General features: G+C 29.7%; 1 protein-coding gene across 3 annotated transcripts in view; it reads right to left on the reverse strand.

Moving 5' to 3' along the window:
• The window catches only part of LOC127289444 (protein phosphatase Slingshot), a 233,056-nt gene that overhangs the window by 154,153 nt on the left and 54,353 nt on the right, over positions 1-24,550 (reverse strand). Inside the window, exon 1 of one of the 3 annotated variants that reach the window (XM_051317381.1) lies at positions 235-808. The exons of the other annotated variants lie outside the window; for them this stretch is intronic. Coding sequence (XP_051173338.1) covers positions 235-314 — 80 coding nt within the window. The 5' untranslated portion in view covers positions 315-808. Of the gene's footprint in view, positions 1-234; positions 809-24,550 lie in introns of those variants that run through there. 3 annotated transcript variants of the gene reach the window in all.

Below are 24,550 nucleotides of genomic sequence, written 5' to 3' on the forward strand. Positions count from 1 at the left end.
ATGCTATAAAATTCATAAAATCTATTATAAATTTCGTATTATATGTTTTTTTTTTTGCAAATTGTTGCAATTTTGCTTTTTGTCAGAAATACTGTTGATTCAATATATAGCCTATTTTTCTCATTCTCACAGTGTATATATCCACGTGGAAGCAACAGATTTTTAAAGTCCATCTGTTATACGGATCCCAACAATTTAAATGTCAGTAAAATTCAAAAGAAGGGACACAATTACCTGATGTATTGAATGTATCCATGCCTGGCATCCTCCACGAGGAAACCAGGATTCCGCATGCCGATGATTTCGAAAACCATCAAAATCACTGCTTAAAATTGTGACATTAAAAAAATCAACTTCTTGATACATCCAAAAAATAATGGAATCTTCATTAAATTATTGAAGAAAATAGAGCACATCATCTGCATCTAAAATTCTTCATTATCATTCAATTAATGGAATCACAAAACACATCACTAAAAAAATAAAATAAGCCATCAATCTAATAAACACAACACCAAAAAACCACTTCTTTTATTTCCGATTATTTTCTCAATTTTTTTTTTTTTTTTTAAACAATCATCACAATTTAAGAGCACTTTTTGATTATGATAATTAACTTTTCATCAACATCCTGCAAGGTAAGATCATTTGTTTATTTTTGATATCATCATGCACTGTGAAGGATTAAATGAAGAAATAGTTGAAAATTGGGTAAATAAATTTCTTCTTTGACAGTGTTTTTAAAACTGGAAACGCGAGCACGCAACACGTGCGCACAAGTTGGCGAACGCGAGGCGACTGAAGTAGGGAACAATTCAAAAGGAGAAAGAAGCGAAGAACGAGAGTATACACCTCCCACCAAATGCCGGTTACCTCGACCTAACCTCACCTTTCACGGCGCCGAAACCAGCGGAGAAGCGCGCGCGGTCGATCATGAAAGGCTTGTTGTATGTATATATATATATATACGAAGCCTAAAGCGAGAGAAGAAGATACGAGATGCTAATATGAAACCCCATGGCACCATAACACATTTTCCTGTCTGACATTGTATATATGGTGTGTATAGTCTCACCTGACTTTTGTCTCGTCTTTAATCAACAGGCCAATAACCTTTTCAAATGAAATTATACCACTTTAAGGATGTTGATAATAATAATGATGATGATGATGACAATCCTTTTTGATCTACTTTTCTAATTAAAGAGAAGGTTCACTTTAAATGAGATTTAATTTAGTCTGCTTGAATATAGGACAAATTAGTTAAAACTATATCATTAATCGCAATTATCATTATAGTTATACAGAAAATATAAATATTCAAATGTGACGCTTTTTATTGAATTTGACAAAATTATTATTTACTTGAATCAAAAAATTATAAAAAAAAAAAATATTTTTAAGGCTGCTTCCACAATAGCTAAATTGTATCGTTTTGCAGACGATTTTTTAGGCTGGGACGCCTAAAACACCGTCCGACAAAATTCAACTTTTTTTTCACACACGAAAAAATCAATGATTTTCAGAAACTAGGACCAAAACAAAGATACCCGTGTCTGGCCGTTTTGCTAGATCAGGTCATTTTTTGCTTTTAAGGGTAAAAACAACCCTTTAATGAAAGGTGATAAGAAATCTTGTACAAAAAAATAATTTTTTATGAAACCTGGTATCTTGGGGTTTTCCGGGTCGCTGATTACGAATCTGATGTCAGATTTTCAAAATTCAAAATGGCGGATCCAATATGGCGGTCGAATTTTATAAAAATTCACCAATTCATTTGAAAGTTGTTACCAATTCATTTGAAAGTTGTTACTTAGAGGTTTTTGGGGTCGCTGATAACGAATATGATGTCAGATTTTAATAATTCAAAATGGCGGATCCAATATGGCGGTCGAAATTTATAAATATTAATTATTTTTTATAAAACTTGGTGTCTATGGGTTTTTGGGGTCGCTGAGTACGAATCTGAAGTCAGATTTTTAAAATTCAAAATGGCAGATTCAATATGGCGTTTGAAATTTATAAAAGTTCGTTTAATTCACTTGAAACTTGTTACTTGAAGGTTTTTGGGGTTGCTGATTACGAATTTGATGTCGGCTTTTCAAAATTAAAAATGGCGGATCCAATATGGTGGTAGAAATTTATAAATGTTATTATGTTATTATTATTATTATTATGTTATTATCAGCGACCCCAAAAACCCCTAGACACCAAGTTTTATAAAAAATAATTAATATTTATAAATTTCGACCGCCATATTGGATCCGCCATTTTGAATTATTAAAATCTGACATCATATTCGTTATCAGCGACCCCAAAAACCTTCAAGTAACAAGTTTCAAGTGAATTCAATGAACTTTTATAAATTTCGACCGCTATATTGAATCCGCCATTTTGAATTTTGAAAATCTGACATCATATTCGTAATCAGCGACCCCAAAAACCTCTAAGTAACAACTTTCAAATAAATTGGTGAATTTTTATAAATTTCGACCGCCATATTGGATCCGCCATTTTGAATTTTGAAAATCTGACATCAGATTCGTAATGAGCGACCCGGAAAACCCCGAGATACCAGGTTTCATAAAAATTATATTTTTGTACAAGATTTCCTATCACCTTTCATTTAAGGATTGTTTTTAACAGCAAAAAATGACCTGATCTAGCAAAACAGCCAAACACGGGTATCTTTATTTTGGTCCTAGTTTCTGAAAATCATTGATTTTTTCGTATGTGAAAAATCGTGTCGGACGGTGAAATAGATGCGCGCGCATCTATTGCCAACTGTCAACAAAAAATTGATTTCTCATTGTTCCACTATATTCCTACAATTTCAGTTTGTTAATATTATTAAAATAAGAAAAAATTTGTTTTGGTAAAAAAAAATTTAAATTTTATATCCTCCTATAGATAAAATGTTTTATAATTTCAATAATATTAACAAGTTGAAATTCTAGAAATTGTGGAACACGTGAAATAAATTTTTTACCTCGACAGTTGGCAATAAATGCGCGCGCATCGCGCATTAGCCTAAAAAATCGCCGAATTTTTATTTTACAAAATTTTCATTTCTTCCAATAGATAGCGCAAATTTTTAAAATTAAACAATCAAGAAGTTATATCGAAGAAAATATGATTTGTTAATTTTTAAATTTGCGTCACAAATTCTTAATATATTATGAAATAATAATTAAAAATTTAATTATAAATTTCAATTCGGTTAATGATAGAAAAACAATTTCTGATCTGCTATACAACTGTATAAGACTTCAAGTATATTTGTAAATTATACAAGTACAGGAAATTGTAGTAAATTATCCATTTCCTTTCCTTATATGCGAAAATATACGATTAAGTCAATTTGCCTAATGCGTCTTGATCTAATATACATATATATAAGAAAGTGTCTACAATCCAAAAACATTTCACTCTTCGTGTATATATAATGCCCTAAAATTCATAAAAAGTGTTTGTACATTGTTGAAAGTGTAAATGAGGATTTATCGCCGCAAATGCGAAGAGAAATTATGACAAATCACCGCACACAGCTCGAGCTATATTCTCAAATGTTATTACTGCATGATTGATGTAATTAGAGAGAGAGATGGAATTGTTCCACAAAGTTTGCAATACATTTTTATAAAATTATTATTATTCCATAGAATTTTGATCCTATTCAAGTGTACGCAAATTAAATATTTTACCTAATTTAAAATGGGGCTTTGGTTAAAGTCTCAAATTTCCCAGTTTGCAATAAATGTACTCTTTAAATCTGAATAAGTAAAAATGTTTACTAATTTGAATTAGTGTCTCACTTTTTGCTTCTGAATTACTAAAATTTTACTAATGATTAGTAACTTTTACTAACAATTAGTAGAATTTAACTAATTCTAAAGCAAAATGTGAGTCACTAATTTAAATTAGTAAACATTTTTACTTATTCAGATTTAGAATAACATAAGTTTGTAAAAATGTTTTTGTAAAAAGAGTTATTTATAATAATAATAATAATAATAATACTAATAAATAGTATATTATGTGGCAAGCACGTAAAGTAGTACTTTTTAGGTGAGGATGTAATTTTCAGTACGAGCTGTCGTTAGTGCGACGTAGGTGAGACGAAGGCGAGCTGTAGGTGAGATGAAGACGAGCCGAAGGCGAGTCGAGTCGAGCCGAAAGCGAGCCGAGTCGAACCGAAGTCGCACAGACAGCGAGTATTGAAATCATCCGAACCTAAAAATTACTACGTGCGAGCCACATACGCTATTTTTTTCGCCATTGTTATGAAAAAGTGAAACAATTTTAAAGAAAAAAAATAATAAAAATTGATAAATAAAATAAAAGCAAAAAAAAAAATTATGCAAAAATTAACAACTGCCTAAAAAAGACTTTATAGGGCAGTTTACTGCCTAAAAAAGACTTTATACGGCAGTTTGCTGCCTAAAAAAGTCTTTTTTAGGCAGTTGGCCCAAACTGCCTTAAAAAGTGCTACTTTATCTGCCCAAAACAGGCACAAAAAAGACACTTTTTCATGTCAATGGCGAAAAAAATTATATTCTACGAATTTTTCTCTGCTATTGACTTATTTGTAATTAACAACTATTATTAGATGTAAAAATTTAAAAACAATGTAGTTATTATGTTAATATCACAAACAGAATATAGAGGCTGGCTACATCGAGAGCCAATCAGGAGGGTTAAATTTAATCCTCTGGCGTACTAAACAAGTGGACTAAATTTTGCGTCTGCGCAGAATGTTTGTGTACAGCTGCGACCATGGTTCAAATAGGACAGGTTTTTGAAACGTTCGCTGGCTTTGGCGACCAAGTGGTCACGTTTTCTAACCTGTCACTATCGCAACCGTTGTCGAAGATGTACCAGGGGCGGATCCAGAAGCAAATTTGGGGGGGGGGGGGCGATTCGAAAATTGAAACCTTATAGAAGTGTGGGTATAAAAAAAGAGAAAATTAGTTTAGATAATGTGTTAAACTTTTATAATTTTCAAGAAGCTTTGGGGGGGGGGGCGATCGCCCCTTTCGCCCCACCGTGGATCCGCGCCTGAGATGTACACAAACATTCTGCGCAGACGCTCTCGGTGTAGCCAGCTTCATAGTAAAGTTTTCTCTCTAAATTTGAATTAATGAAAAATGAGCTACTACTTCACATTAGTAAGAATTTTTTTATACTAATTTTTAGTAAAATATTACTATTTTATATAGTAGTTAAAAATTTTTTTTTACTAAAATTTTAGTAAAAAGTGACTAAAAATTAATAAAAATTCTTAATAATTTAAATTAGTAGTATACATTTCACTAATTCAGATTTAAAGAGTTAATATTTAAGAAATTTTTTGGGCAAATACCTTGTAAGTTAACTTGGCTGTGTGATCAGAGTACATGTCTCAGGGTCCAAAGGTCCTGGGTTCGATACCCAATATGGGTCGAGATGTTTTAAAATTATTCTTAAGTGTTTTATATTCTTTATAATTTATATAAAATAAACTTGTGTAAGTTAGAAATAAAAAATTGTAAAATCTTTAATTTAGTTAAAATAAAAATAATTTCACAAAATAGGGGGATTGAAAGGAAAACTGAAAAGGCCCTGATTTCAATTTCTGCACAAATATTATATATATATAGAGGCATGTACAAAGGATGGCCTTGAGCGCACTTTTCAACATATGTATTTTATTTCTCTATATAACTAAATACATACCACAAACTCGGAAATTCGAAACGCTATTTAAAAAATCACCTGCGTTGAGCAATCATATATATATATATATATATATATATATTATTTATGTAATTTGCCAAGACTATATCATTACAAATTATTATAAATTCAATTGGTACTTGGTAAGTTGTATTTTAAAGAGAAAAGCAAAATTATTTGCATATATAATAATTCAAGTGTAGATTTAATAGCAGGTTGACTTTTGGAACCCAGGCAGAAATCGACGACCGGCATGGTACCGTCCCGGTACCGCAAGCGTAGTTGGAGCATCGGGCCGGTGCCGGCAAATATCTGGCATTTCTGCCGGCTTGGTACCGGTAAACTCAATAATGATAACTCGGAAAGTAGCCGGTACCGGGCCGGTACTAATAAGCCACCGGTTCGGTGTCGGGCCGGTTCTTGTTTTTAGTGTTTAATGCCGGTTACACCATTGGTATGGTACCGGCATGGTACTGGCCATAGACATCCTAATGGGAAACTGCCACGAGTAACCATTGGCGTATTAATTGGCCCAATGATGGGAGCCAATGAAAAAACCATTGGCACCCAATAACGGACCATTATTGGTAAAGTCATGGGCTGTCCACGCCGATGCCAATGATTGGCAACCATCATTGGCAAATTATTGGCAACCAACAATTAGCCAATATTAAAAATTTTAATAATAATTTAAAAAATCAATAATTTAATAATAAAATTTTTATTTTTATTATTTTTTAATAGTTATTATTATTATTATTTTATTTTTAATAATTAAATTAAAATAAAAAAATGGTCATCAAAGTATTAGTGAAACTATTTCTTCCAAAAAAGAGTTTGTCTCAAATCCAATTAATAGAAGAGACATCGGGCAGAAAAAAATTTCGACGAGAAAAAAATTTTAGATCACTGCTTATATACCAATCAAGTGGCATCTCAACTGCGAGAAACAGTGATGTTCGCCCTCCCTTTGCGGCGTTGAGTGAACTAAAGTCCAGAGCTGAGCCATCAGCGCAGCGCGGGAACATTTAAAAAATTTGATTTTATTAGATATTTTATTTTAAATATGACAAATAATTAACTTAATAAATAATTAATGTCATTAATAATTATTGATAACATAATGTCATACTTAATAATTCGTTAATTATTATAAAATAAAATATCTAATAAAATCAAATTTTTTAAATGTTCCCGCGCTGCGCTGATGGCTCAGCTCTGGACTTTAGTTCACTCAACGCCGCAAAGGGAGGGCGAACATCACTGTTTCTCGCAGTTGAGATGCCACTTGATTGGTATATAAGCAGTGATCTAAAATTTTTTTCTCGTCGAAATTTTTTTCTGCCCGATGTCTCTTCTATTAATTGGATTTGAGACAAACTCTTTTTTGGAAGAAATAGTTTCACTAATACTTTGATGACCATTTTTTTATTTTAATTTAATTATTAAAAATAAAATAATAATAATAATAACTATTAAAAAATAATAAAAATAAAAATTTTATTTTTAAATTATTGATTTTTTAAATTATTATTAAAATTTTTAATATTGGCTAATTGTTGGTTGCCAATAATTTGCCAATGATGGTTGCCAATCATTGGCATCGGCGTGGACAGCCCATGACTTTACCAATAATGGTCCATTATTGGGTGCCATTATTGGAATTATATTGGCATCCCTGGCTCCCATTATTGGGCCATTAATACGCCAATGGTATTTTTCCCATTGGGATCAGGCCGGTACTGGACCGGTGTGAAGCCGGTTACTTTTTTTTTAGCCGGCCCGGTTCCACGTTATAGCACCGACACATATCTATTTTTATCACCGGTACTTCAAGGTCAGTACCGGTTAAAGTCCGGCTTAACCACCGGGCCGGTGTCATACCAGTCGTAAGTAACGGCATATCTCCGACTTTTCTGCCTAGGAAATATAAAAAAAATAGTTTTCTGTTATAGGTAGGTATTTAGTAGTGGATGCTTGGAAACAAAGAGTCTCGCATCGATCGTCAGCTTATATACTGTGTAAGCTCTGTTCATCGACAAGGAAAATCAAATTTAAACCTTTTCTTTGTTTACTTCACAGTCTGCGCATTTTTATTGAAAAGAAATCAGTTAGCGACGTGAAAAATTGATTGAACACAATAATTGAATGCCCTCAAGATTTTTTTTTGAACCCTAAAATATATATATATATATAATATAAATAGTAATTTCATTGCCGCGTCCAAAAATATACAGCTAAGAAAATTTTATTTTTGGATTTATTTTTTAGCGTGTGTAAGTAAAAAAAAAGCCTTTACCAATTTCCAATCAACTAGGATGATATATCAACTGACGTATATGAAATTTAAAAGCAATTTAATGAATAAATATGTAATTTTTACAAATTTTTGGCAGATTATATTTCACATGCATTTTCTCATTAATATAACCGAATAAGAATTTGAAGATCATAAAAGAAGTAAAAAAAACTCTACGAAAGAAATTTGTTTTAAAATTTTCGTTGAATCAATCAAATAAATGTATATTGCTATTACAATTTAACCAGACTTTTGGTAGAATCAACAAAAAATTAATTTGACAATTCTGTTTCTTTGTTCGAAAAATGTATTAAAATAAATTAAATCCATTTATTATCAAATAATTATTTATTTAATTCAAAAAAAAATATTTTTTTTAATCATACAAATTTTGTTTTAAATTGTACCAAAAAATTGTGTTAATACAAAAAAAAGGTATATTTAGTTCAAAGAAAACTTTTCTCTGCCAATATAACATAGCGCATTCATTTTGAATTATATATTACACCGTCCGACACAATTTTTGACCCACAAAAAAATTTAACATTTAACATGAATTTTGACAATTTAACATCAGATTCGTCATCAGCGACCCAAAAAACCCCTAGATACCAAGGTTTAAAAAAAATTTAATAACTTTTTAAAATGTTGACCGCCATATTGAATTCGCCATTTTGAATTTTGAAAATCTGACATCAGATTAATAATCATCGACCCCGAAAACTCCCAGATACCAAGTTTTATAAAATATTAATAATTTTTAAAAGATATCTTGTCACTTTTTATTTAGGTGCTGTTTTCACCCCTAAAAACCACAAACAACTTCTTGATCTAGCAAAACGGCCAGACACGGGTTTTTTTTTTTTTGGGTCCTAGTTTCCAAAAATGTTGGATTTTTTTGTGGGTCAAAAAAAAAGGTGGAATTTTTTCGGACGGTGTTATATAGATAAAGAAAATTCAAGAAAACTTTGAGAAAACATATTCGTGAAAGTGGAAATCTGCAGAATTTCTGGTTTCTCAACGATCCTGAATAAACAGATTTTTGTTTACGTTTAGTTTATTATTACAGAGAGGAAGAGAGAGAGAGAGAGAGAGAGAGAGAACTCTCGAGAATTTAAGTGAAAATTAAGAGTTTCACTTAAAAATTAATGACAAAGCATTGAGGAAAATTATAAAGTTTCACTTAAATAAAGAATATAACAAAACACTTAAGTGACAATTAAAATTTCACCTTAAATGAACATTTGAAAAAAAATTGTATAAAAATTAAATGTCAGCATAAAACTTTTATTTAATTTTTTAATTGTACATTTAAAGTGTCAGAGAAGAAAAGTTATTATTAGAAATCTAATCGTGTGTATATACATATATATATATATATATATATATATATATGTGACGTATATGTGACGTTAAGAAAATTTTTACTGTATCTTTACTATTTGAGATCGTCGTCGTGCCTTCCGATTGAAAAGACGGAAGTCTTTAGGATCTCGAAGACAATGGGCAGTCATTAATGACTTCATTGAGCATCGCATCGATAATGCACCCAACAAGATATGTCACTTCCACCTTCCTCTTCCTTTGACCTGATTATTGTCGAATCCACTCAAGCGCAATGCCACTTTTCGTTCATTCACCCCAATCAACAAATCAAAATTATTCTTTCATTATTAATTACATTCTTGATTTGAACTTAATAAAGAAGGAGCGAATTATTTTTTACTAATTTTTTTTATCTATAATATTCATATATTCACAGAAAAAAGTTGTACTCATATTTGTTGCATCTCAAAATGAATTCATGTTAAATGACATAGAACGTGGTGCCATCTGCCTGTCACATTTTTAAATCCGTATCAAATTGAGTATAAATTTTATACCCAATTTGAGATTAGGTTTTTTCTGTGTTAGTGATTTTCTTTAAATATATATCAGGGACACATGAAAAATTTTCTCAACATTATAGAACTGTCGGGATTTTTGAAGTGTCAAATTAAAAATTATCGAATTTTTATTTATAGCTGAATTTTGTGGGTTTAAAATTTTTTTTCTTATTTGAAATTTCGTATTTTCTCTTTCAGAAAGTATATAATTAATAATATTATTTTAATTAATTAAAAAGAAAATAATACAAATTATAACGATTTTCTTTAATATTTGATTTGTATTTATTTTATGGATTATTTTGCACCTTATAAAAAATTGGAATTCCTCGTGTCTATATATTATATATGAGTACTTATAATTTAATTGCAGAAAGTAAATATATATATACAGAGTGTGAAAATGAGTATAGGTTTGAAGAAGGTAAATGACCTCTGTTTAAACACACCACACCCTTACCCCTATATATACATATATGTGTGAATTCAATCGATGGTAAACCCCATTGCCCACTGTCAGCACGTGCATTATGGAAGAGTGTGTAAGCTTTGTTATTACATCAGGTTTGAGGGGACTTGAACAACTATGCAGGAAGCATACATACATATATACGTGAACATTAAAATTGATAAATAAAAAAAAAAAGAATGAAAAGAGAGTGAGAGAAGGGTACGGGTAGATTAACAGGAAATTAAGTGGTACCAAAGCCAAAGCTCTTGATCTGATTGCATTATGTAACTTTATGCGGCATATATATATATATATATATATATACACGGAGAGAAAAATCTGCCTTTTATAGTATGAAATAGATTGCTGCTATTTTTCTTTAAACTTTTCATACTAATAGAGCAAAGATTTGAGAATTTTTAGGATAGTATTTGTCCGTACTAAAAAAGCATAGTATATATGCTTCTATAGTACAAAACATGTAGTTTAATAGCAACAACGCCATGCGAAGATCGCACATAACATCATCCTACTATGTTTGCATAAGTTCTATGCTTTTTCGGGGATAGACTCTTGCAACTGGCGATTAGGCCACGCCCACCTTTACTGAATTGGAACTGCCCTAATCGCCAGTTGCAAGAGTCTATCCCCGAAAAAGCATAGAACTTATGCAAACATAGTAGGATGATGTTATGTGCGATCTTCGCATGGCGCCGTTGGATTAAAAGTATAATAAGTATGTAATAAGAGGCTATATGACAAGCTTTATTAGCATAGACAAGTTTCATGCTAAAAAGACATACGATTGTACTATAATTACTCAAATTTCATGTCTATATAGCATAGAAAATTTCTGTGCATTAAATGTAAACCTTTCTATACTATAAAAGGCAGATTTTTCTCTCCGTGTAGATTAGATAATATTTAATCAAGATTAGGCAATGCTCCTTCTTTTATAAATTAATGTATAAAAAAAGGACACAAAATCCATTATTATCAATCACCAACGTCTAATTTTCAGTATCTTAACAACCTTCGAGGATATATTATATATACCTGAGGAAACAATTTATTTCTGCTTATTATACATACATTTTCTTTTACTATTATATTCATAAAATATAATTATAATTAAACTTATTATTATCTTACTCTTATTTAAAATAAAATAATTTTGAAATGTTTTCAATGGAATAGTTTCAAAAATTAGTTGAACCAAGGTCAAAAAATAATGTATATATAATTTTTGAAATAGTCATTATGAATCTATTTTAAAATTTATGCATAATCTATATTAAAAAATTATGCATAGTTTTTCCTTCTGTGAGAAACTAATAACTATTCCATTATTTTAGATATAAAGATCTTCAATTTGTATACAAGCGATATAATTAATTTAGGTAAAATTTAATTTCGGTATTTTAATAATTATCAAATTACAATTCGAATAGAAATAAAAGTTATATTAAATAAAGTTTCGAAAAAATTAAATTTCTTCTATGTAAAAATTCCATGAACTATAGAAATTATATTAAATAAGAATTATGCAAAATGGAGATTCAGTTAAATAAAAGATCTATTTATTTAAAATTTGGTCAAATAAAAGTTTTTTTAATAAATAAATTATGTTAAATTTGATCAAAATATGTATACTATTAAGTGAACAGTCGATTGAGTAAACATTTACTTAATAATAATAATTATGTTACATTAAAATGATTATTTATGGAAATTTTGTAAAATTTAAATTCTGTTAAATGGAAATTGTGATGAATGAAAATTCGATGAACTACACAATTTTGTCCTAATACTTAAGAATCAAGAACCCAAACTATACTTTTCCAAAGTATTTTGATATATTAAATTTGGATCTGATTTCAGAATTGACTCATAACGTTAAATTTTCGAGATATTATAACCTAAAAGTGCAAAAAACCTACTTGGAAAAATTCCCCGGCAAATGCCCCCTGGAGGTTCTATCAGAATTTTGCCGGAACTTCCAACGTAATTCCTTCGGAATTCCAAAAAATTTCCGATAGTATTCCGACGGAATTCCGATTAATTTTTTCAAAATTTTTAGAGTTCTACATTACGAAAATCATTATTATTATTATAAAATAGAACTTTTAACATAGAAACTTTACTAAAAAAATTATCTTAGTGTATGACTCAGAAGATTGAATTATCAGAGAAACTTTGTAAAAAAATGTATTTTTGATGAAACAGTTCCGACTTTAAAAGATTCCCCAGAAAGAGTTCCCAGGAGATTTCATCGGAGCTTTCTACAGAATTATATTCTAATATAGTATAGAGTAATCAATGATCAGATGATTTTTAATATCTTTTTTAAGGAGCCTTTAAAACAAACAGACTTGCAATAATTATTTCCAGTTGTTTAAGAGTAAAAAAATTGATAAAAATTATAATATTATTAATTTATATTAATAAAAATAATTTCTTGCAAGACTAACTTCTAAAGTTTAATTTTACACTGAAAAAAAAATTTATTTGATTCAAATACCGGTGTATTTGGTTATTATCAAATAAATATTTACTTTACTTCAAGTAACTTGAATCAAATATTTCAGTATTTGAAGCAAATACCATTTATTTGATTCAAATAAGAAATATTTGATTCAAGTAAATATTTATTTGATAATAACCAAATACACCGGTATTTGAATCAAATAAATTTTTTTTTTCAGTGTACACATGGAATACCGAGGGGGAATTTACTCAGGGAGTCAATGGTAATAAACTTGTTATTATTATTATTATCAAAATGATTAAAAATTTAGAAAAAAAAATTTTATCTAGATGCTTGTCCAAATGAATACTGGACAATGGAAAGCCAGTTGATTTCTAGCTCTGCTGATAAATATTTCATAAAAAATAAAATTCTTTTTAGTAAGTTTTCTATGACAAAAATTCTATTTTATAATAATAATAATAATAATAATAATAATAATAATAATAATAATAATAATTTTCTTAATGTAGGACTCTAAAAATTAAAAAAAAAATCAATCGGAATTCCGCCGGAATCTTATCGGAATCCCATCGGAAATTCTTTGGAACTCCGACGGAATTCTGATAGAACCTTCAGGGGGCACTTTCCGGGGAATCTTTCCAAGTGGGAAAAGACGTGTTTTTTGACCATATTTGAGGTCATGAAAAACATCAAAAGATAATTTAAAAAAAAAGATCGTTTCAGCATCTGAAAATATTATTCTAGTTTCAATTATTTAATGATCTTAAATACCACAAAAACTTCAAACTCTTAATTACATTGAATCACAAAATAACGTAAAAATTTTCATTATTCTTACCCTTTAAAATGCATTTTGAAATTTTTAAAAATCTTTATTTGGCACTAAGTTATCGTTATTTGAATTTTCTGATCTAAGTTTTAGAATATTGAAAAATGCATACACTAAACTTAGAAAATTCAAATGACAATAACTTAGTGGCAAATAAAGATTTTTGAAAGTTTCAAAATGCATTTTAAAGGGTTAAGAATAAAAATTTCAGATACTTTAACGACCTTTTTGAAAAAAAAATTATCTTTTGATGTTACATTATGTCAAATATAAATCCACATCTTTTTTGCACTTTTAGATTAAAAATATCTCGAAATCTTGACGTTCAGGGTCAATAATTCTGAAGTCAAATTCAGATTCAGTACGTCAAAATACTTTGGAAATAAGTATACACTGAGGAAACTGTTTGGTATCATCTACTGAAGTTTGGTTCTCCAAACAAAATTTTTTATTTGATATATGTGCAACTAATCCGTTTGGTTCGGACTACTAAATTTTTTCGTTGAATCATTTTGTTCGGTCTACCAAATTTTTTGTTTTGCACAACTAACTTATTGTTTTTAAGCAAACAAAAAATTTAGTTAAATGAAAAAAATTTTTTTCTTTTCTCAACCAAATCATTTTTTGGCTCACACTTATATTTTTTATTTTTCACTTAATTTTATCACTTTTGTTATCCTCTTTTATTCTTTTCGCTTTATATTACCTACCACCCTATGTCTACTTAAATTAATTTCTATTGCGGAAAAACCTAACACTGCTGGGGATCGAACCCTCAGACTACGCAACGCAAATCAAGAACGCTGACCACTACACTAAGAATCCTAGTGACAATGTGAGTGTAAATTATTTTCATAAAGTATACAGGCTGGAGAAAAACTTCCGTTCTTTTAACAAGCTTTATTTTCTCGACAGCCATGTTATAAAATATGAGAATAATAAAGAATTTTTTGTTGTAATTCTCGTGATCATAATTGACGTGCTCGAGATTTTATTTGCATATTTTCTTTTCACCAAAACACAGTGACATTTGACAGTTGAAAACATTAGAGATCAAGAGTTCTTACGGTTTTTGTAATTAATACCGACCATTTTCCTATATAAAATTTTTTCACTCAGTAAATTAAATGATAGAACATTTATCCATTTCTTGATCATATTGTTCGATATGCATCACTACACACACTTTTTTACCGAATTTCTGAAACACATAAAAATCCCGAAAACACTTGAATAAAACTGGACGACACGAAGAGCGAAGCATGGTTCTTCTTCTTCTTAAATGACATATTTATGAGAACAGCGCATGCGCAATTGAGCATTCAGACGGTTTGGTTTGGAGAACCAAATTATTCAGTTAACAGACGCAAAAGCTTGAACGAAATTTTTGGTACAGCCAACTAAATTTCTCGATTGATTGCTTCTTTCGTTACTGTTATGTCAACTAAATTTTTCTAATCTTAACTAAAAGTGCTCTACCAAATTATTTTATTAACATTACATTATTATTTTTCTCAGTGTATAGTTTAGTTGTTGGTTCTGAAGTAAACTAAAATTTTGTCGGCCTGTGTATAATAATCGCAAAAACATATATATATAATACCGGAGATTCCGATAGCCGATTAGGAATTATCAAGGATAGTAAACAATCTGATCAGTGCAATCTAGTCCCTATAATGTCGTAAAGCACACACCTGGCTGAAAGGTTGTGGTCTCTATAAGTCAAACAATGACTCATCGTCTTGAGATACTTGTTGAGGTACACTAGTTTTAAGATATCTAGTTTCATTATATATATATTAGATGATTATGTCGCGATATTTCCATATGTCTCTCGTTCTCGTTACGGTTTGTGATTCTGTTCACTGATCATGTTGGTATAATTTATTACTATTAGGGGAATAGAAGTCCTATAAGACCTTGTTTCGTTTTCTTTTCCCCTCCATAATCAATCTCGGAACAATTCATTGGAGAATAATACGTCTTGCGGCAGAGAAATATAATTCATCTTGTTGTTACGGTGAAATGTATCGGATGAAGGGAGCAAATGTATCAGTAAAAGGAGCAGCAGAATTATACAATACCAGTTGCACCCGTAAATTGAACAAGAGGTCTTTGGGACTAACGCTGTTAAGGATAATCATCAAGATAATCGCACAAATCCCATTCTCTCTCTCTCTCTCTCTCTCTTTTTCTCTCTTTCTGCTGACCAGTATTATTCAGGCTTTCTAGGCTAAAGTTCACAACAAACTTTCGCTCGAGATACGCGAGTGCATATAATGTCTTCACTGACGACGACAATGTGAATTGTTTATTTTTAATTGAATCACATCCTATATGAACATATATAACGTAAAACAATTCACTTTCAGCGCAATTTCAAACTCTTCAGTCATTGCTCGACAATATTTAAATAACTTTCGAATATGAGTCATTGATTTGAAAATCTGATAAAAGTATTTAATAGATATATATATACATACCAAAATGTTAATTTCCAAATTCCTCAATTAAAAAACAATAGTCATTTATCGGAGGATAGTGAAAAGCCTCACCTGCGAAACAAAACAAAAATCAAATGATTAATAATCCAAATTTTTAGAAAAATAGAGAAGATAATTTATTAAAATTATTATTATCATTAATTATTTATCTTTTATCGATTTCTTCCACAGGGGAAATTTGACCTGCTTTTATAAAATGAATACTAATGCTAATGAATCTATATATATATATATATATATATATCTCGCAAATTATTTCTTGGAAATAAAAACATATATTGGAGAATTACGATCCAGCTCACATTCGAGTCAATTTAAAATAGCTTTGCCAATTTCATATATGTGAATGCCAGTTATATGAATAATTAAAGAATTCGTTATAAATTTACTAGAACTTTAGTAAACACTGGCAAATAAGTTTGCAACTATGGCAAACGGGAGACTTATAGTGATTTAGTTCAAAGACGTATATATACATATATATATATATATAATTGGCAGGTGCAGCCAACCTGAACATAAATGTGTTCTGTAGGTTGAACAAACTGGTGCTTATGCTTTTGGCGAACATAGTTATTATATATTCACGCTCATTGACTAAGGTCAGATTAATCTATTACCGCAATGATAAAATCGTTGAAAAATATATATTCATTTCTCCAACAAATAAAAAATATTTTTAAAAAATTCAAATTTTTTACTCTCTAATTTTAAATTAGTTGCACTTTTGTCTATAATATTCAACATCACCGATTTGTTTATTGAATGAATTAGTGTAATGATTAATTTTTTAGTGAACAATGAATAATTCATTAATTAATCTAATTTTTAGGTTATGTAACATGACTAAAAAATTAGATTTATGTCCACCAAACATTTTAGTAATATTTTTTTTACAAACAATATTAGTCAAATTTGACTGTTAAATTAGTTATTTTCTACTAAAAATTAGTTATTTCACTGTAAAAAGAAAGTACTAATACAGTACCGATTTTAGGTATCAAAATAGAACCAAATGACAATTTCGTACCTGAAGTCGGTATTAAATTAATACCTTTCTTTTAACAGTGTTTTTTTATCCTTTTATACACGAAGCTGAAGTACTCAACGTTTATATAAACGATTTTTAAAGAAATAATTTTTTAAAATGAAAAATTCTATAATTTTTTGTCTAAAAAATATTTCTTGTAGTTTTTATTATTAATCAACAAATTATAAAAAAATAATTTTTAGGCAAAAAATTATAGAATTTTTTATTTTAAAAAATTATTTCTGTAAAAATCGTTTATATAAACGTTGCGTACTTCAGCTTCGTCTTTTATACAATAATTATAATTTTTTTAAAAATTCAATGTTCACATTTTTATTTAACTCTCAAGAGTTAAATCTTAAATTTACATACATATAGAAGCCGTTTTCACCGTGTGGATAAATTTAATCATCCGAGAGGTTAAAGGTAGTAGATATATTCTCGGTCTGCGCAGAAGCTACAATCATTGCAATCTGCGCAGACGCAGAATATATCTACTAAGGCCAGGTCCAAGTGAGGCAGCGCCATCTACATTGATACTAAAATTTTGGAAAATTTTCAACAGCCTTTTCTTGAAAACAAGATGGTAAAATGCTTTTTCCTTTATGGATAATTGATTATTGGCAAAATATACACCAGCTAAAACTTTTTTTGAGTTAAAATAATAAAAAAAATTTCATGTCAATAAATTAAATAAGAGCACTTTTTTCACAAAAACTGTAACATTACTTTCTCAGAAATTACAATCAAAAATGCAATTTTCATTTGGAAAATTAATAAACGCTAAAAAATACACTACCTAAGATTTACCAATCACGAAAATAACAAAAAAAAAAATTTTATTAAATATTTAACATATTGATACTGCTTTACTGATTGTGACAGCCCTTTGGTAGATTATGTATTTCAGGTGGTTAGCAACAGCGCCAATCTCCTCCTTTCGGCAAAACTGCGAAACGTCTGGTGACATATATAACCTGCCAAACGGCTGTCATAATGAGTAAAATATGTTATGTTAAAATACTTTTTTTTTGTTATTTTCGTGATTGGTAAATCTTAGGTCGTGTATTTTTTAGCGTTTATTAATTTTCCAAATGGAAATTGCATTTTTGATTGTAATTTCTGAGAAAGTACTGTTACAGTTTTTGTGAAAAAAGTGCTCATATTTAATTTATTGACATGAAATTTTTTTTATTATTTTAACTCAAAAAAAGTTTTAGCTGGTGTATATTTTGCCAAAAATCAATTATCCATAAAGGAAAAAGCATTTTACCTTCTTGTTTTCAAGAAAAGGCTGTTGAAAATTTTCCAAAATTTTAGTTTCAATGTAGATGGCGCTGCCTCACTTGGACCTGGCCTTACTCGGATGATTAAATTTATCCACACGGTGAAAACCTCATAATATATATGTAAAGAAATTTATATCTAAATATTAATTAAAGGCTGGATACACCGAGAGCTAATCAGGAGTGTTAAATTTAATCCTCTGGCGCTACTAAACAAGTGGACTTAATTTTGCGTCTGCGCAGAATGTTTGCGTACATCTGCGACCATGGTTGCGATAGCGACAGGTTAGAAATGTTAGTTAGTTTAGCGCAGACGCAAAATTTAGTCCACTTGTTTAGTGCGCCAGAAGATTAAATTTAACCCTCCTGATTGGCTCTGCGGTGTAGCCAGCCTCTTAGATATAAATTTATTAAAAAGAACTGAAGAAAAAAAATATTCCTTCTTAAAATATAATCTTCTCCTTCTCTATATAGAAAGTAATTTCTTTTTACACTGTATGTGAAATTTTGACTAATAAAATATTGTAAAATATTGACAAAGATGTTTATTACATATATATATATATATGAAAAAAGAATTTCTAATTGAAAGTTATATATACTTCATGCTTCCTGATATATTAAATGAAAGCTGTTGCATTCATATAAAGTTGTCAAGGTTTTGAATGTTCACTTTCTTGGAAAACGCGAGTCGCAATTACTCTACAACAATTCATCTCTGTATTCTGGTAATTAAGGCTATATGGCGTGGCAATAAACTTTATTATTGTCTTTTTTTCACAGTGAGATTACTGTTTGTGAATTAAGCTAGTGCGACTGTGACGCAGCAATTCTTTTGACATACGGAAAAGAAAGTGTCGCTTTGAAGAATAAGTTTTAACATCTAACTGATTTCCGGGCATGATTTCACAGCTTTATCTTGCAATTTTATTGTTGTATTTTCAATTAATTCTATACATCTAAAAATTTTATGTAAAGTTCTTTAGGAACTACACAAAATTGATTTTTAAAGGCAACACTTTTTGACAATTACAAGAAAACAAAAATTAATTTCTTAATTTGAAATTTAATGTGAGAATTAAGTATAAATTATTATCTCAGAAAATGAACATAAGATGTAAGCAAATGTTTAAAACTAAGATTTTTAGAGTTACGTCTAAATAAAATATTATAATAATCTGAATTTCTTATAAATCTGATAATGATATTACAAATCTCAAATTCCATGACATTTTCAGATTTAAATATAAATTATTTCAATAATAATAAATTAAATATAAATTAAAAAATTTTTTTTTTTAAATCGTGACGTGTTCTTTTTTCGACGTAACATTTCGTTCACTGTAAAAAGAAAGTACTAAAACAATACCGATTTTATGTATCAAAATAGAACCAAATGACAATTTAGTACCTAAAGTCGGTATTAAATTAATACCTTTCTTCTTGCAGTGTTAAAAAAATTTTACCATAATTAAAAATAGTAATTTTTTTCGAAATTCGTCTGTGAAAATTTGGTCCAAGGTAGTATTATAAGTATCTCTCTCTTTCCCTCTCATTATTATTTATAGCGTGGAGTCTGTATTCTTATGTAGAGAGAGCCTCAAGATACTGAAACTGGCTCGAGAAATCTATATCTCCTAAGCATCAGAGATGCATTTATATTTTGCAGTGCGCGAAGGAACGCCTCGAGCCTCATACATAAAACTTACCGCGTGTATAAGCTGAATCATTTGAATACAAGGTACCACCAGCACGTCCAGGACGGATTTTTAATTGGCTGATCCACTGCTACCGTAACCTGACTGGCGTGCCAAGTGTATTTACCTCCTAAGCTAAGTACTACTTACAGGACAAAAATAATGTTGGGTTTGATTGGAAGTTTAAAAAAAAAGCACACGAACAGCATCGCATGTGGCGCCATCCATTTTCCCCCATGCTGTTCCATTCAAGTTTTCCTTTTCCAGGGAGAGAGAGAGAAAGAGAGCAATAAATGTCGAACCCCACGGCTAATTATCAGCATACGACTCTTTTATCGAGAACGATCAGTAATTTTAACGCACAAGGGTTAAATTCATGCAAGTGAAATTATTTTTGTAAATTCATGTTTTTTTTCTTCATTTCTATAGACTTTCTTTTTAGAAATATTATTAACTTTATTTGCGTTCTATGAAAACATAGAAAGAAAACTGTTACACCAAAAAAGTTTCTACTATTTGAAGTTTCGATCAAACAAAAGTTCGACCATTTGGAATTTCTATCACTTGGAGTTTTTACCTTATCGAATGTCGATTATTTAAAATGTCGACTATTTAGAATTTCGACCATTTAAAATTTCAATCATTAGAAATTTCTATAGATAAATAGATCATACATACATTTTGATCATACATATACGGACAGCTATCTAGATTCTATTATAGTTACAATCCAGATTGTACGGAGTAACATCTTGATTGTAGTGGGTAACATAACCATATTTTTTTGTAACATCTTTGATGGTACCGAGTAGCATAATGATGATACCGGATAACGTTAACTTTTAACTATCAAAATCTTACCATCCATTTCTCCCGCAGTGTACCAGTTGAAGTTTCTATACCATTTGAATTTTCAATCATTTAAAATATCAACTTTTTGGAGTGTCGTTCAAATAAAATGACGATCATTTGGAGTTTCTATTGTTTAAAATTTCGAACATTTATTCAAGGATGATTTAGAATTTGGCTAATATTAGGATTTATAATATCTTATTTTCTTGCGAATATTTTACAATCAATTTGATGTTTGACTAACACACGGAGAAAAATGGGATTGTTGTGCAAACAATTTTTGAATTGTTGTCTGTTGATATTACAATTCGGATTGTTGTCAATATACAAATGTATGTTATTTTAACAACAACACGAATTTTTTGTTGTCAGATTTGTTCAGTTTGCAATGCCGTACAGTTATAGAAGCAAACTCTGTGTCGATTGCTGATGGAACAATCCGGATTTGTTCGGCTGACAGGTTTATTGTTCCATGTCACGTGGTCATCTTAAATTCTTGCAAACTGGCGTGCAGATCGTCGCGTCGTTTGCTTCTGGCACATATGCCACTTTTGCTTTTATTATTAGTTTTTTTTTAAATGACAAAGTGCTGTTAAATAATGAATCCGGTTAGAGAGAGAAATCTATTGTAAGTGTGATGAATGGATGAAGAGACAATTTCATCGTTTATCGGTAAGTTATATTCGGTTACTATTGAATATAACCTCACCTTAACAAGTACAAAATGTATATTAAATATTATTTAACAACAAATTACAACTCAAAATAATTTTTTGGTTTCAGGTCAAATAATTTGATTTAGAAGCTGAATGTTCCACAGATTTTAATGCAAATGAAACTGGTGATATGACCTACGGAAATCTACTATCGATTATTTTAGAAGGCGAAGAAAGTGAACAAATTGTATTAGACGGATCAAAGTTTTGTTAATACAACAAATTGTATTGCCGATTTAACAATTTAGTTTTGTTATTTTAACTGTTCCATAACAATTTTCTTTGTTCATCAAACAATTCTGTTTGTTCACCGAACAATCCAAATAGTTTTAATAACAATTCCATTTTAACAATTTTTTTTTGTCCTAAAGACAAATAGAACTGCTGGTTCTATATTGACAATTCGGAATTGTTGTGTGGACTTAATTTTTAGTAACCACAAGAATTCTTTTTTCTCCTTGCAGCTGGTACGTCAAATTGATTACTACCATGTCAGTTAAATCTACTTAACAGTATCGTTTATTTTGGACTGACTAAACAGTCAGTTAAATGAGCTATTTGTTTAGTAAAATGTAAGGGTCAGCATTTACACGATTATCGAAAGAAAAAAAAATTACCGACAGAAACGAAATGCAGAAATCTGATTGGTTGTCAACAATCTGCTTTATTTGTGGGCAACTAATCAGATTTCAAAATTTTTATTATGTAGGTAAATTTTTTTGTGTCTATAGAAGTTCCTCTGACTACGCTGCTTAGTAGAATCTGTACTAAACGTCATTAGTAGAATATACTGAAGCTCTTCTCTACGTGAAGGTTACACAATAATATATCGAATGGTAGTGAAACGTTAAATTGTTCATATGAATTTATCAACAAAAGCAGATGTGAGTAACATTTTTGTTATAAATTCGAAAAAAGGATCAGCTACGATTTTGGTCTTTACGATTTTTAAAGCTTTAAAGAAAGAGGAATGAAATGCAGCTATATCCGATTTTGTCACCATTTTTGCGAAGCCTAAATCTACTTGAAGCTATATAAGCGTGTAGTATGTTGACTTAATAAATTTCGACCATTTGGAATGTCGACTTTTTAGAATTTGGGGAAAAATCATGCGCACCTCAATCCGACGAAATGAAAAACGAAAATTAAAAATAATTCATTACAGATTATTTAGATTAAAAATATGTTTTCGCGCAGACAATGCACAACGCCACAGAGTGGTCGCATCCAACATTTTGCTGCGCGATGGCAAAAGTATATACAAAGCTCATTATCGTAATTCCAATTTACAGTCGCGGCAATATAGCCACAAGAAAGAAACAATGGGAAAATATAATGGCGTTTATATAGAAAGAGAGAACGTTACCGCGTGTCTTGGGTCGACGCGAGTATCCATGACCCCGTTATTTTGAATACTTTTTTTTCCAAATCTCTCGAACCGTTTTCTGCGCCAAGAGAGAAAGAGCAAAAATAAAAATAAAAACATAGAAAAGGAACTAAAATAAAGAGCTGAGAACCACTTTGGCATGAGATTCCGATTATCTTCTCTCTTTCACTGAGAGATGTGTATATAATATATCTCTCTGAAAGAAGAATATCACGCAGACAATGTGGCAACTGTAGCCGCGTAAAATTTCTCGCCTTTTCCTATATATACACCTAGACTAAACGACGACACCTTAGCAGTTTATGCATGAATTATTCACAAGTTGTGATATTTCGAAATGGAAGTTCCAAGTTACTTTTCAACTTGCAATGTATATATACGCCTTCAGATCAAGAAAATAAAATGAAATAAAGATCGATAGTTATCGATTTATAAAATCTCTTCTCTATGCTGCCCGGGGCGCATAATTACCCCATAAAAATTCTTAATTAGAATTTTTTTTTTTTTAAAAGTATTTTATGAGAAATAATAGACGAACTTTCAATTTTGGAATTAAAATTTGATAGATTTTCTTTTTATACGAATTTTTACAAAACAAAAATTTTTATCTACCGAATTTTTGTTTCGCAGAATTATTATTTTACATATAGTCATTTTCTTTACATATATGAATTTTTATTGAAAAAAATTTTTAATTTAAGCAAATTTCAATTCACCGAATTTCAAATTTTTAAGACGCTGAATTTTTGTTTGCCCAAAATTACAATTATGGCCAAATAAACAATCGACAGAAAGATTTCGGCGCAATTTTTTAAAAATTGACCAATTAAAAATTATCAAGAAAATTGTGATTGGTCAATTTTTAAAAAAATTGTGCCAAAATCTTTCTGTCGATTGTTTGTTTGGCTATATTTGTAATTTCGGACAAATGAAAATTTGGCGTCATAAAAATTCTATCAATTAAAAATTCGTACAAATTTGAAATTACATTTTCGCTTTTTTTTGAAACATATTATATTATACATATTACATATCAAAGTTAAAATTTATCAATCAGCTATTATATATATACCTTATGATTTGACTTTATTTATATTTTAAATAAAAAAAAAATTTATTTTATGCAAGAGTAAAAATTTTTTTTTCTATACTTTCTCGATATATGATAGTCTGTGCGGCAACAAATTTTTCTATACAAGTTACATAATATAAGATATCGGTAGCTGAGAGATATTTCACGATTTGCTTTCGCGTCTTAGTTTCAGAGTTTGCGCGACTATATGGATTTCAAAGCAAATCGATTCCACGATCGAGGCGACTTATGTAATGAACATTGATAATATATAGTTTTATAGGACCACTAGCGACCGCATTTAAAATATAAGAGAGGATAATTCGATTGCTTGT

Source organism: Leptopilina boulardi, unplaced genomic scaffold (genome assembly GCF_019393585.1).
Source record: "Leptopilina boulardi isolate dan_hultmark-lab unplaced genomic scaffold, ZJU_Lbou_2.1 LbouV2_408, whole genome shotgun sequence".
Taxonomy (NCBI): domain Eukaryota; kingdom Metazoa; phylum Arthropoda; class Insecta; order Hymenoptera; family Figitidae; genus Leptopilina; species Leptopilina boulardi.